We start from the raw sequence: 15773 nt of genomic DNA on the forward strand, positions 1-15773 counted from the left end.
AATAATTATTTAAATTTATTATTGGTTTGCGAAGAAGGTAAGAAACAAAGCAACACTTAAATCCAGGAACATACACACAAAACTGAAGCCTACAATTCAAAGTTGTGGTTTGTCTTCTAGTTTGATGTCTTGACAAAAAACAAAAATTCCCGCATGTTATCTTCGGTGATTCTTTTTTTCTCAACTAACGGATTTAATGAATGTCGTACGAGGATCATATCGCAGTGATCTTGTCCGTGAACTATATCCATCAACTTCCCTACTTTCTCATTCTCGCATCACTTTCAAAAATTGAATATACTTTGCATTGAAAAGGGTCATTTTTCTTTAATAAAAAATCAAGCGTCAAAAGTTTAATCTTTCTCTTATATAAAAAGGTTTTAAAATTCCAAACCAATTATCTCACTTTTTGAGATTACTTACAGACCAACAAAGATGAATTCTAGTAATGCAATGCTATATATATAGTAATCTGATCTAACTCAAAATTTTGCTAATATTAAGACTGATGATTAAAACCAAAACCAAAGAACAAAGACGGCAATAACAAAATAAAATAGACATTATCACAAAAATTCTAAGTGCATTTAGCTTATATTTTTATTTTTAATATTTTATTTAAAAATTTATAATAAAATTATATTTTCTCTTTTTATTTCCTTATTTTTTGACAAAATCTTAAAATAAAAATACTAAAAATAAAAACATAAATCAAACCCTCCTCACTTATATGAAGTTGTGGGATAGAAGAGAATACACGTACTTTTGATTAAAAAATACTAGATGTCCAAGTCTTTTGAGTAACCAAATTATTCAAGTTGTTAAAATTTAAAAATCACTCATACGTCATTCTCTCTCCTCTTACATTTCTTCTTCCTTCTTCTTTCTTTAATGTCATTGTCGCTGCAGCTATCGCCATCTTTTTTATGACGGTGTTATTATTGATGTTATTATTATTTAATTTCTTCTTTTTTTTTTCATCGTCCTCTTTTATTATTATTATTATCATCGCATTCAACGTCTTTAACTTTTTCTTTTATAAATCTTCAGAAGATTAGAACATAAAAATTTTGGTATATAGCATACAAATTTTAGTATATAATACAAAATTTTTTGAAGGATCATATGAAATAGACACCCAACTAATAAAATACGTACAATACATAAATTTTGGTATACAATATAAAAATTTTGGTGCATAATATATAAATTTTGATATGTAACACAGAAATTTTTGGAAGACTACATACTCAGAATATTATTCACTCAATAAACTATCTTTGCAGTAAAAATTTGTATACTATGTGTAAAAATTTGAATGCTATTTACAAAAATTTGTGTGCTATATGCAAAAGTTTGTATACTATATCTAGGAGTATTTAAAAAAAATCAATTTGACTAATTTTTTTAGTATAAATGATTAAAAGGTTAGTATTACAGTGTATCCGTAAATATTTTTGAGAAAGAAGATAATAAATAAGAAAAGATAAAAAAAAGAAACTAAATAAAAAATAAATGATAATAGAGAGAGAAAAAGGGGAGGTTGAGAGAGAAAAAGAAGAGAGGTGGAGAGAAAGAGGGGAGGAGAGAAAAAAAAGATGTTAAATATAATTTTTGATATGTTAAAAAATAATTTTAGCATATAAATTAGTTTATATTTGTTTTATTTTTATAAATTGGTTTAAATTGGTGCACTACATTTTAAATTAGTTTAAAATTAGTTTCTATTTGAAAAAATTGAAACATGAACGCCCTTAAAAGTTGTGTCCTATGCTTTAAAATTTTATGTAGTAAGTTTTAAAAATTTATGAATTATATCGATAAATTTGTATTATGTGCAAAATTTAGTGTGTGTACACGTGTTATTTTAAGAGTATTTTTTATTATTAATAAATTAATTTAGTTAAACTTAATTACTAAGATAGCGCTTGTTTTGAGGTACTGGGACAGAAACTAAGAGATTGAAACTCAATATCATATTTGTTGGCTCAGAAACTGGTACTAAAATTTCTGTCTCTGTCTCCAAAATTTTCAGTATTTCAGTACCTCCAAAAAGTAAGAAGACAGGGACTAAAATTTTTAGAGACGAAAACTAAAACTTTAATAATATTTTATACCTAAAATATCCTCATTTCAATTAATTAATTCTAATTTTACATTTTGTACAAATTAAATTAGAGTTTCATTTTTGTTTCATTTTCTGTCTCCCACTTTACACCAAACAAAATACTGAGATTTATTTCAGCCTTTGAGTCTCTGTCTCTTAGTCTTTTTGTCTCTGTCTCTCTACCAAACACTACCTAAAAATACTTTGCTAGGTAAAAAAATAAATTTTATGAACAATGTGAACAATAAACTCTAAAATTAGCTCAATAAAATAAAAACATACTACACTCTAAATTATCCACCTAAATCTTAATATTAGGATAAGCATTCATACACCTAGTGAATTAAACATTCGATATATCTATTGTTCCCGTTGTTTAATATTTTAATTATCTAACTATATTTTTTCTTACTAAAAAGACTTTAGGATATACCGATATAGCATCACTCCATTTGATTCTCTTTTTAGTTTTACAAATTGGAAGATAAAAGATCTCTCTTAATCTCTTATCTATGACTAAATAGGCCTAATGACATAGTCGCTTTCGGTTGGACCAAAGAGGTTTTAATTAAATGTTATCCTCTGTGAACAGTACTTTCTTCTTCATCATCAGCATTGTGCAATCCGAGAAACATGGACCGTTTGATTGTTGTTGTTATTATTCATCTTCCTTCTCTTGTTGATGATGAAATCCTTCTTCTCTTGCAAGGCTTCTTCATCATCATCATCATCTACTACTATGGCCATTCCTCCATTATTATTGGTTTTCTCACTTTCTGAGCTTAGTGAAAACTTATGGTCCAAGTCTAACACATTCACTGGTGTTCCTGAACTTGAAACTTCATTGATCACACACTCCTCTTCTTCCATCTCCATTCCTACCACTTCTTGTATCACATTATAGCATTTCACCATGTTTTCCTACACCATAGCATCATATCATTATTATTATTCATGTATACAATAAAGTTTTGACATATTTTAGGAGTTTATCAGTCTAAAATTGTTTTATATTGTCAACTAGTCAAATTCAATTACAATGGCTAATTAAGTGATTGAAGATAATTGATTTTGTATATGGGCACAAGTTTTATACTTTAGTCGAAAAATTTTCAATTATACCAAAAATACCGGTATATTTTATAATCTAGATCAATGATAAAAACCACGAAAATTCCTAATATAGTTGAATCTCTTGCTATACTTTAAGTTATGTAAATCAATTGCTATTTGAATTTTCATAATAATGATGGTAAAGGATGAGAGATGTACTTTATTTACATATAAACAATTGGATATTGCTGCTGAGAAGCTTTGGTATTGAAAAGGAAAGAGTTCATGAGAAGCACAAAGAAGTGCTGATGCGGCCATTATAGATGGCTTGAATTCCAAAAGCTTTATCTCTGCATTATCATATCATAAGATGCAATCATTATTATTTAAACTATCATCAAATGAAGTCATAAATTAAATATGATACCTCCTTGTGACTTGAATATAATTTCAGCCACTCTTTTCTTGAGAACCTGTTCCATTGGGTCTTTGACACATATTAAAGTAATGAAGAAAGTTAAGAAGGAGAAAGGGGTAATGGACCGCATTCTCCATTCCAATGCTCCCAAGATGAGTCCTTCCATTCTTTGCATTGTTTGTGTCTCAAAAATGATGCCACCATCATTGATGAGAAGGGCCTGTTAATAAAATCATCACAAGTTTCAATGAATATATCACAAGAACAAAACAAAATTAATTAATTAAATTAGAATATACCTGAGTATCAATGGCAGAGTACCCTGGCTTTATCATCTTGGATGCTAAAGATATGCAAGAAATTGCAAGCAGCCTAAGGGCCCATGCCTTTTGTTTCTGTTAGATCTTAAGGAATTAGAATCTATCTTATTCTTCTGTATTCAAAAATAAAATATGAAAACATAAGATCATAGGATCATCCAAATAATAAGAAATTTGGTTCCTTTACCAGTATCCCATGGTTGGACAAGAACCGGTCTAGATAGTTGATAGAAAGGTAAGAGACAAGTGGATCCAAACTGCAAGAAAACTGAAAAAGAAAAAATAAAATAATTAAAAAGGGAAGCAACCCAAGATTTGATGAGTTTAAAAATGTGATCTTTTCACAAAAGGGGACCTTGGAGATTAGAGAAATGAGTTCCCTTCTAACAGAGATGTTAAAGTTTGAAGCTTTGAGAGAGTGAAAGTAAGTGTGAGATGGAGTGTGTTGAGATTCAATGTGGAATAGTGAAGCAACAGCATCCCATTGAGGAAGAGCATGAGAGTTGTGTAGAGGATTTTCAAGGTCAAACTCCATGGATATGAGTGCTTGTTTGTGGTCCAAGAACGAAGCAAGGTCTTCTCAATAGGTAAATAGTAGTAGTTCAAGCACTGTTCAATGAGTACTGAGAAGAGAGAGAGAGGTTGGTTTTGGTGTTTAAAGTAAAGTTGGTGAGTGAGAGAGAGAGAGAGAGAGAGAGGGGGAGAGAGGAGTTTTCTGGTTTTTTTTTTTTTCAAATGAATAAAAGAAAAAAGCTTTGCAGTCTTCTTCTGTGTAGCTAGTTGCTTGGCTCTTATTAGCGTTGCTTCATTCTATGTATCTCTCTCTCTCTCTCTGATTGGTATATTAAATTTTGGGGAAATGGAAGGGTTGTTGGTCCCCTTTGGTTGCATGAGGCGATGGTTTAATAACTGAACCAGAGTTGTTAGATCCTCAAGGCCCAGCTCAATTTGTTTTTTTCAAGTTCACAACCATTCTAAGAAAGTGCTTCTCAACTTTTAAATTTCAGTGTATGTAGGGTAAAATTATTCTAAATTTTACTTTACAATGGAGATGATTAATGAAATGAGATCAATCTCATTTTAGAAAGACTATTTCACTTTGATGAATAAACAATTAATTTTTTTTATTTATTATGGTATTTTTTAATTCGGTAAAATAAAGATTATTCTATTATTTATTAAAAATTTATTTAACGATTTATTTATTAATGAGATATTGCATATATAAAATAATATTTAAATCTTTAATATTTACTTAAGTGAATAAGTGAGCTAACTACTCACTCAACTTAAGTTAATGAATTAAATTTTGACATCTTATATAAAATTTTAAATGAATTAAAACTAAATATTAAAATTATTAAATTCACATTTATTCTCAAATCACTATATTTATAACTTGTGATTTTCACAAGGATTAAGATCATTTAAAATGAAAAGATTTATAAAGTAAAAAAATAAATATATAATCAACAATTGAATTAAGATAGTAAGACTCATATGAATAATGTTACACATCAAAATCTTTTTATAAATCAAGTCCAACTAAATTAAACAATAAGATTTAGAATAATACTAACAATAATTAATTTTTGTTATGTTAGATTAATTTAATTAGATTTCGTTAACAGAAAGACTTAAATGTATAGTATTACTCGACTCACATATGATAGAAGTTACAAATTCAACTATAATTAATTTTTTCATTTTATTACTTGACTAATTTTTCCAATTTAAAAGATCTAAATTCATTCCACAAAGAATCAAAATCTTCTAAAATAAAGAAATTTATAAAATGAGAAAGTAAATATTATATTTAGTCACCGTTAAATTAAGATATTTTAGTATCATATTCAAGTATTGAATTTGAATTTATGTTTCTCTGTTGATTAACAATTGATATTATATATTAAAAGGAAAAAAGTTTAAGTTGAATTTGATCCGATATCTATGTGATATTATGTACTTATTGAACATGATTGGTCATGACATAAAGTGGTATAAATGGGAAATGCTACTTACTATCAAAATGGAGCCACTATTCAATAATTCAAATAACAACGTTTAGGTGACTAACAATTTAAAATAAGAGATAAATTATTGATATGCATAATAAACTATGTCATATATAATGATGAGATATTGCCTTAGGCATGCATGCACCCAAGACCAATTCAATGTCACCGTAATTGATGAGTGATCGATGCAGTGAACCAGCATTTCAATGCATAGTAATAAGAATATATAATGATTAATGAAGCATGATGTTCTTAACACAAACCCATAAGTGGGATTAGGTTTCTTTGTGTTTAATTAATAATATCCCGTTATATTTATTCATCTCATCAGTTAATTAGATGGCTCGCTACAAACATTAAAATAACCTTTTTCATGTTTATATCTAGGTCAAAGGTTTGTGTCCTTAATTGTATTGATCAATAAATAAATATATTGGAATTCAAGAGACTACCAAATAATATTAGGACAAAATTAAATCATATATCGATATTCGGTACTTACTACTTGCATTGTCCATTGCCATCATCATCTGAAATCATAAGCTTAATGACATAGATTTCAATTCCTTATTAGTGGTTCGATCGACTTTATTGAACGACTTGAAAGTAATTAGAGAAAGATAACAATGTGACTTGGACTAAATAAATTACATACAATTTTTTCCTATGTTCCAAACTCATTGATGAATATAATAAAAAAAAATCATCCGATAAGTGTTATAAATGAGTGATGATTTTATATATTTAACATTGTCACAAATAATTTAGCAACGATATTACTAACGATTATCTAAAATTGCTCATCATTCAATTCATTGGTAATGTTCAAATCAGTAATGTTTTTTAAACCGTCATAAAAATATTTAGCGACACTTAAAACCGTCACTAGACAATAAAAATAATTATTGCAAAAATACTGTTTTTTGTATTAATCCAGTTTATTAAATTTGTGTACCAAATAATTTTTTTTAATGAAATCTAGAAATCAGAGACTACATGTTTGACTAAAAAGGGACTAATTTGTTAGATATTCAAATGATGATTATTCTCGACCATGAAATGGTATAAGTGTGATTCAATAAGGGGGAAAAATACATGTGCATAGGTCATCAATATATAAATGAGATATTATATGTATACAAATTTATCTATTATTTACTCTTAAGTATAAATAACGATCGTTTATATCTATTATTTACTCTTAGGTATAAATGATCGTTTATATCCAAAGATTTGAACAACCCCATCCTACAATAAGCTATAGCGAGCATGTGCTATATATGTGGAAATTAATTAGCTTTGGAATAAACAATGTTTTGATGTATGTTGAGGGTATGCAATATGATATTTAGGGGTTACCTACTTGCATGCATAGAAAAGCATAGACTTAGACCTAAGTAATAATGTGTCATACAAAAAGCAGGACATATGCATATATAAGGTATACATTAAAATCCATCATCATCAATGCATGTCTTCAAACACAAACGTGTGTGGGAGCTGGTAAAGACGAAATTAAAGATAGTAGCTAGGCAAAACATTAAAAGAGGTCACGGTTCTTATACTAGGTATATGAATGGACTTACATATTAAAAGGGTCATAAATAAATATATAGTTGGGTGAGTTACTATAAACTATATTTAGAGCTAGAACGAGCTAGTGCTAGTGCTATATTGCGCTACCACTGTGTATAGTGTGGAACAAGTTCCGTTACAGCTAGGCAAACTTTAAATTGCATAAACCTTAATTTAACTCCAAACATGGGACCATCAATCCTTCATACGTGGAGCAGTGTCCAGTAACCTACTTCTTCCATGGATATATAACACGTACATCTCACTTTATGAAGGACTTATTATTTTTGGTAGTCACTTTATGAAGGACTTGATATTAATACATGCCAATTTTTTGAACAATTTATATAGTCTACTATTACAAAAAGTATGAAGAGTCAATGTATGTATTTTACAATATATATTATGAGAGAGTTAAATTGCAGTTAAAATTAAATCATAGTTAATTAGTTAATTTTGAATAGTTTTTAATTTTAAATTTGAAACAAATTAAAATTGCAATCAGTTACACCAACATACAGACTCTCTCTCTATACGGTCTTACCCTCTTTCTTCCTTTCTTTTCAGTTCTTCCCACCATTCGCAGAGCTCATCCTCGATTATTATCTTCTGGTCGTGTGCGTTGTTCTCGCTGCACCGTATCATGACAGCGACTCCAACCAGTACTTTTTTCCCTCCGTAAGCCCGCCGTGAGCAGAAGTCACCCTCCACTATTACCTTCCAATCATGTGAGTTGTTCTCGCCGCACCGCACCATCGCAGCGACTCCAACCAACAACTAGATGTTCATTTCAGTATGTATCTGGATGGTTAATTTATTAAACAAAATGGATGGTCATTTTGCGTATATGATACCACTTATTGATTACATGATTATCTTTACGCACAAATGTCGAATGTTCTTGTCTACATATAACTGGGTGTTCACAATTGCTGTATGTGAGGATGGTTGATTTTTGGACGTGAGGAAGTTCGGTGCTGCAATTCGCGTCCGCCACAATGATTCAACCAGGTCACGGTCGAATGCCAGTTGCATTTGGTGCAAAACAGTTCCTTCCCGCGAGGGGTATGAGCCCAGTTCAGTTGGAGGAGTTGCACACGGAGACTGGGATGCAGTTCGGGTCAAAGGAATTGCGCGCGGAGGCTGGGCTGCAGTCACGGTGGGATGTGCAGTGGCGACAGTGCGAAGGAGTTGCAGCCAGTGAGGGAAGATGCTCGCGAAGAAGGGTGGGCGACACGGGTCTGCCAGACACAGATACATGTTTCAGCGCACACGGCGGGGCGGCGTGCAGGTTCTGCGAAGCGAACGGGAGGGATTTTGGGGGGGGGGGAGGATAACCATGAGAGCAAAAGGATTAATGGAAAAAAATTGGAATTAAGGATAAATTGGTGGTAGAGTAAATTGAAATTGAACATACCATTTGAAATTAGGGTAAATGAGAGTTAATTTATTTTTTTAATTTATATTATTAGACCAAATAAACAGTCCATTATAACCATTGTATAAATACCTTCATTGTCTCCCTAACGAGATTTCTACTATTAACTTTAAGTGTATGTATGTATATAATGCTAACATTTTTTATTTAGATAAAATGGATAATAATAATAATAATAATAATAATAATAATAATAATAATAATAAATTAATCATTTTGTTTTTGTTATAAAAATTCAAATAACATGTCATTAAATTATTTATATCAAATGTTTAAACTATTAATTATTTTTTTTCTTTTTAATTTGAGGAAGGAGAAACTATTAAGCCAATACGAGACACCAGTTTAGTTTTGTTCTGCTGTTATGTTTCTGAAATCCATGTATGTAATCGCATGTGTTCTCAATAACTACCTCATCAATAATGGTCACTGCACATAGCCACATACCACTAATAATGGGTCTTCTTTTTCACCCTTCCCGGGGATTATTGTGCTCCATTCCTTTGGTAAACTTTTGTATATGATATTGTATATTCGTTAGAGATATAATTATTTATATATTTTTTATTAATTTAAATTTTAAAAATATAAATAATTTATATTATGACAGGTCAAGTAATTTCTTGGTATTGTTGTTACAGGACTTGATTCTTTTCCACTCAATTCTGTTAGTGAAATTTTTTTTCCATTGACATATAGGTGATAATTAATACTATTTGAAAAACACTATTATGGGGAGAGGATGTTAACATAAATTTCCCTGCCATGATAGATATAGCCATATAGGTGACAATCTTTATTGTATTTTTGTTAAGAAATCATGTTTTTTTCTTTGATGATCTATTATATATACTAATGGTCTTAACTATGATTCTGAAAATAGTAATGCGTAATCGATTCAATTAGGTTAATTGGAAATCATTAACTTCACCAATTCGATCAAATAAAAAAATTGATTGCAAAAATCAATAAAAAATGGTAAAAATGGTAAAAAAAAAAAATGTGAAGACATGACATGGACATGAGACACGACACGATACGGGACACGTCGACACGCGAATTTTAAAATCTTACATGATACGAGGACACGCATACATATAAAATATAAAGTATTTTTTAGATAAATTGTAATGATATTTTGATATTCTATTGATATAAAATATAAATTAAAATTTTTAATGTCTTATTTTAATTATATCAAGTATTTAAAATATTTTTTGTTTTAATAAATAATAATATATCCTATATCTAAATTTATTTTAAGAATATATGTTAAGAATAATACTGGACACGCTGACACGTGATAGTATTTAAGTGTGTTCAAGGCGTGTCCGGAGAAGACTTTTTTATTTTTTATTAAGACACGATTAGACACAACAGACACACGTGTCGGACGAGTGTCGGTGAATATCGTGTCCGAAATGTGTCCGACACACGGACACGACAACTTAAAAAAGTGTCCGTACTTCATAGGCTTAAACTAGTTTGAATTTTTATTAAAAAATAATTTTTTAAGAAATTCATTTTTAATATATATTATATAAAAATATATTATTTTATTATATTTAATTTAATAAAAGTTAAACTTCAGTTGAATTTTTAAATTTTTTAATCTTTAACTTTGTTGATTCAATAACCAATAATCTAATTTTGAAAATTTTGGTTTTAACCATTTACTATGTATTTCATTAGTTTATTTTAATTTTCAATAAAACCGAAAGTTCCAGAAGATTTAGAAAAAGGGGTTGAATCTATGACCTTCTTTAATTTTAAATTATTAAGCCTTTAAACAAAAAACTTTAAATTTGATTTATGTTGATCTGCACAGCGGATAAATCAGAAAACAATTTCGTTGTGTCATAAAAATCAAAACACATAACTAAAGCATAGAAGAAGAAGAAGATGACACAACTATATATATATCCTGGTTCAATTGTCTTGTGCAATGCAATCTACATCCAATATCTACCATAACGTTGGTGAAATTTTTACTATAATCCAAGTATTATATACACCAATTTTCTAGAATTCAACTTAATTCTATTTGGACACACAAGTTTCAACATAAACTTAATTTGACTATACTAATATTTAGACTCACCACACTAAGTGCTTACCCAATTTAGCAAGAAATATCTCTCAAATACATAACACAAGATATAAAATATAACAAAAAAAAAATTTAAAATCACTCTTAGACTTTTTTCTCAAGTATTTTTTTTAACTTTTTTTCACTCTTATCACTTTTTTTCAATGCCTCTCAATGACAAAATCATACTAAAGATTCTCTCTGGATCTTGGGCTGCCAAAAATTATAAATACTAGGAGTAATGCCTCCTAAACTATCTTTCTAATCTTACTTTTTGTATCTCTTAAATCTCAAATTAACTTGATCATTGCAGTTTTTGCAGGTACTCACCCATCTCTCTCAAAGATGATGGCTGACTGATGACTCTCTTTCTCAACCTCCTTTTTAATATTGTGAGTAATTCTAGACTAAAACATCTCTCATATATAATTTCCCTAGTTTGTTTCAAATCGTTATTATTTTTCATTTCCTTTATTTGTGCTTGTTGTAACAGAGTAAATTTTCGGGTCCCCCAACTTTTGTTCCTTGTTATTGATCTCAATAAATTAACAGTTCGGTAAAAAGTGTCGGGAAAGTGAGTATCAAATGATTTATGTCCCTCACACAGCGATATATATGAACCCTAAAGTGCAAAAGACTATATGATATCTCGAGCCAATAGCCATTGCTAAGCGAAAAAATGGCACAACCTAGCTACTACGGTTCTCAAATTAATCAAGCAAGCAACTAGTACATTTATAATAATCCAACTCATTTAATACTTTGCAATAGCACTTTTGTGGCGGCCAGAAACTGAAGTCTCTCTTTTATATAATTTCACTAGTAATAATATACATATATGCCCAAAGATAGAAAAAATGATAATTTTATTCCTTGGTTGATTGAGCACATGGTCAAGTAGGGATGCGTTGAAACATCTCTGCCACCACAAAATAATAAAGATAAATGCATTTCAATTGGCCGTAGTTGCAAATTGGGACCGTCAACTATTATCGGCGACTTTTGATATTTAATAATCATCCATGGAAGGAAAAATCCTGTCTCATAAATAAAATATATATTTGAAATATATATATATATATATATATATATATATATATATATATATATCATATCTCACTGTAATATTTAAGTCATGAAGATCTCTTATTGTTAGAAATATATTCATTTACTTATTTTTTTATTATTTTAAATTTAATTAAAAATAATTTTATAACATCGTATTAAAATTTCTATGATTTAAATATTTAGAATTTGATTCTTACTAAAACTCATAAAATTTAATAATTTATGAAAAGTCAAGAAAAGATTCTAGCTTGAGAAGGTGTGTTAAAAATATAAGAGTAATTACCCAAATCAATTCCTGAGGATTTTAGAATCGAATATTTTAGTCTTCAAGAAAAATCAATATACAGATTAATTTCCAAGGTTTTACTCCGGCAGATAAATCAGTCCCCAGTTCATTTTTTGGCAGTGTAATTACCCAGATTAATCCCCAAAGATTTTAGAAACGGACATTTTAGTCCCCAAGAAAAACTAATGTATAAATCAATCCCCAACGTTTCTTTCTGTTAGACATAATAGTTTCCCATCCAAAAATAAAATTATTATTATTATTAATTACACAATAATATTGTACTATATTTTTTGTATTTTTTGGACAAAAATAATGATAAATTTATTCATTAAATTCTTATACATATATATATATATATATATATATAGTCACTCAATAATAATAATAATAATAAAAAATTTATTAGAGCTTATTTTACAAGAAATTTAAAGTTAAAATTATTTGATATTTTTGTATTTAATATAATCAAAAGATGTCCTATATAAAAAAATATATGTTTGTATTAAAAAATATATATTAAAAGAAAATATTTTAATTTGGATTTATATTAAATACATCTTTTTTAAACTGTACATCTTTTGATTATATTAAATACAAAAATATCAAATGATTTTAATTTTGAATTTCTTGTAAAATAATCTCTAATAATTTTATTTATTTATTATTATATATATATATATATATATATATATATATATATAAATCTAATAAATAAATTTATCATTATTTTTATCTAAAAAATACAAAAAATCATGGTATAATATTATTAGGTAATTAATAATAATAATAATAATAATAATAATAATAATAATAATAATAAATAAATAAATAAAATTATTAGAGATTATTTTACAAGAAATTCAAGGTTAAAACCATTTGATATTTTTATATTTAGTATAATCAAAAGATGTAATATTTTAAAAAAATATGTATTTAATATAAATCCAAATTAAAATATTTTCTTTTAATACATATTTTTTAATACAAATATATATATTTTTTTACCTAAGACATCTTTTGATTATATTAAATACAAAAATATCAAATAATTTTTACTTTAAATTTTTATAAAATAATCTCTAATAATTTTATTATTATTATTATTATTATTATTATTATTATTATTATTATTATTATTATTATTATTATTGAGTGACTATATATATATATATAAGAATTTAATGAATAAATTTATCATTATTTTTGTCCAAAAAATACAAAAAATATAGTACAATATTATTGTGTAATTAATAATAATAATAATTTTATTTTATTTTTGAACAGGGGATTATTATGTCTAATAGAGAAAAATGTTGGGTATTGATTTATACATTAGTTTTTATTGGGGACTAAAATGTCCGTTTTTAAAATCTTTAGGGACTGATCTGAATAATTACACTGCTGGAAAATAAACTAGAGACTGATTTGTCTGCTGGAGTAAAATCTTAGGGATTAATTTGTATATTAATTTTTTTTAGGGACTAAAATGTCCAATTCTAAAATCCTCGGGAACTAATTTGTGTAATTACTCAAAATATAAACTATTCATTTACATCATTTTATTAGCTTAAATAAAAAAATGATTTCATGATACTTGTTATTTAATAGAGAAATTTTTAAGATTTTTTTTCATTATCTTAATTAAATCGTCAATAAAACTAACTCTAGCTTGTTTTATGTCCGAGGAATACCCGTATTTATCACTTAGATGTGAGTTCAATGACGTACTTTGAATATGACACTAATTAGTAAGTGGATTAGCCGTTTCAAGTAATAAAATGATAAGTAAAGTATGGTTTCTACAAAAAATTGTCAAGTACTGAATTTACTTTTTCAACTATTATTTGGATTGGTAAAATTTAATTGTATTGTTGATTTGATTGTATACTATAGAATACAGTAAAAATATAAATAATAAAAGAACAATTAAAGAAAAGCTTTCTTTTATATTATTCATATATTTTTTTAATACTAATAAATAAAAAACATTGATAATATTATGTTTATTATCTTAGATAATAATTTAAGTTTTTTATTTGGTATGCAAAATAAGATAAATAGCATCTTATTTCTTAACATACTTATCCGAAAAAAAATTATACAATTAATCATATGTTATAAAAATTAGATGATTTACACATAAATTAATTATATTCATTATAAAAATATAAAAAAAAATAATTTTTTTATCGTACATAATAGTCTTAGATATATGTAATGTCATGCATATATATTAATATAATCTATTTTAATTTTGTGAATGTGAGTGATTTTTTTTATTATATTAGTAAATATTATTTAAAATTAAAAAAAAGAAAAGATAATTAGAAAAGTTTTTTAGTTTGAATTAAAAAATTGCTTATAAGTATATCCAATTTCTATATATACTAAATGATTATAATGTTTAATAATAGTGTATTTGTTATAACAATGACTTATTAAAACATTAATTCAAATAAAATATTATTATATTCTTTGATCAAATACTTTTATTTGAATTAATATAATTATTTATTTAATCAAATCAAAATAATAATTAAATAATTTTTTATTAGAATACTTGTTGGAGTGTGACTCCATAGGTTCAACATTAAAGGGGTAGTAAATTAGTCGTACTAAATTTATTAATCAAGATTGGTATCTAGTAACACTCCTTAATGATTTGATAATATGAAATAATATATTTTTACTAAAAATCCAAGAATAACAAAGTTCAACTTTTCATTTTTTGGTTAACTCTTAGAGTAGGATTTACTTGTCAAACTCTATCTTGTCACTAGGGGTGTAAGTTACCGAACCGGACCGAATTTTATCGCAAAACCGAACCGAAATTTACAACAACAAACCGGTTTTTTTTGTTTTTTTCGAATTAAACCGATCGGTTCGGTTCGGTTTTCGGTTGGCTCAGTAAAAACCGAACCGAACCAAACCGAACCGAAATATTGGTTCAGAAACCTTGTTTTTACATATTTACCCTTTAACCTTGTTGTTTTGCTAGACATTTTTAATTGTTTTTGTTTTATGTTTAATTAAGTTGAATTTGTATTGGATTTGGATGTGATAAACTCTTGTTTTTCTAGTTTATTGAAGGTTTTAAATTTCATTTTATGGCATTTTAAATTTAGATAAGTAAGTGTAAAAAAACCGAAAAAACTGACCGAATCAAACTGCCGTTGGTTCGGTTCGGTTCGGTTCGGTTGCTCAAACTGCAGCCAACCGAACGGTTGGTCTCTTTGAAGAACCGATCAGGTCGGTTCGGTTGGTTTTCGATCCAAAACCGAACCGAACCGAGCCGATTACACCCCTACTTGTCACTATTATTATAATGAATTATGAATGATCTAAAAAATTCATTTTTTTCATTCATTCAATTTTTTTGGCCAAGATCTTATTCATCT

At 27.4% G+C, this 15773-nt stretch overlaps 1 protein-coding gene across 1 annotated transcript; it reads right to left on the reverse strand.

Moving 5' to 3' along the window:
• Positions 1–2636: 2636 nt before the first annotated feature.
• Positions 2637–4491, reverse strand: LOC130966254 (putative cyclin-D6-1). The gene is made up of 6 exons (XM_057891042.1): positions 4254–4491; positions 4086–4166; positions 3878–3973; positions 3588–3798; positions 3380–3510; positions 2637–3028 (listed from the first exon to the last, which is right to left on the reverse strand). The coding sequence occupies exons 1-6, from the start codon at positions 4431–4433 to the stop codon at positions 2717–2719; spliced, it is 1011 nt and encodes a 336-aa protein (XP_057747025.1). The 5' UTR covers positions 4434–4491; the 3' UTR covers positions 2637–2716.
• Between the last annotated feature and the right edge of the window lie 11282 nt (positions 4492–15773).

This window comes from Arachis stenosperma, chromosome 3 (assembly GCF_014773155.1).
Source record: "Arachis stenosperma cultivar V10309 chromosome 3, arast.V10309.gnm1.PFL2, whole genome shotgun sequence".
NCBI classification, from domain to species: Eukaryota; Viridiplantae; Streptophyta; class Magnoliopsida; order Fabales; family Fabaceae; genus Arachis; species Arachis stenosperma.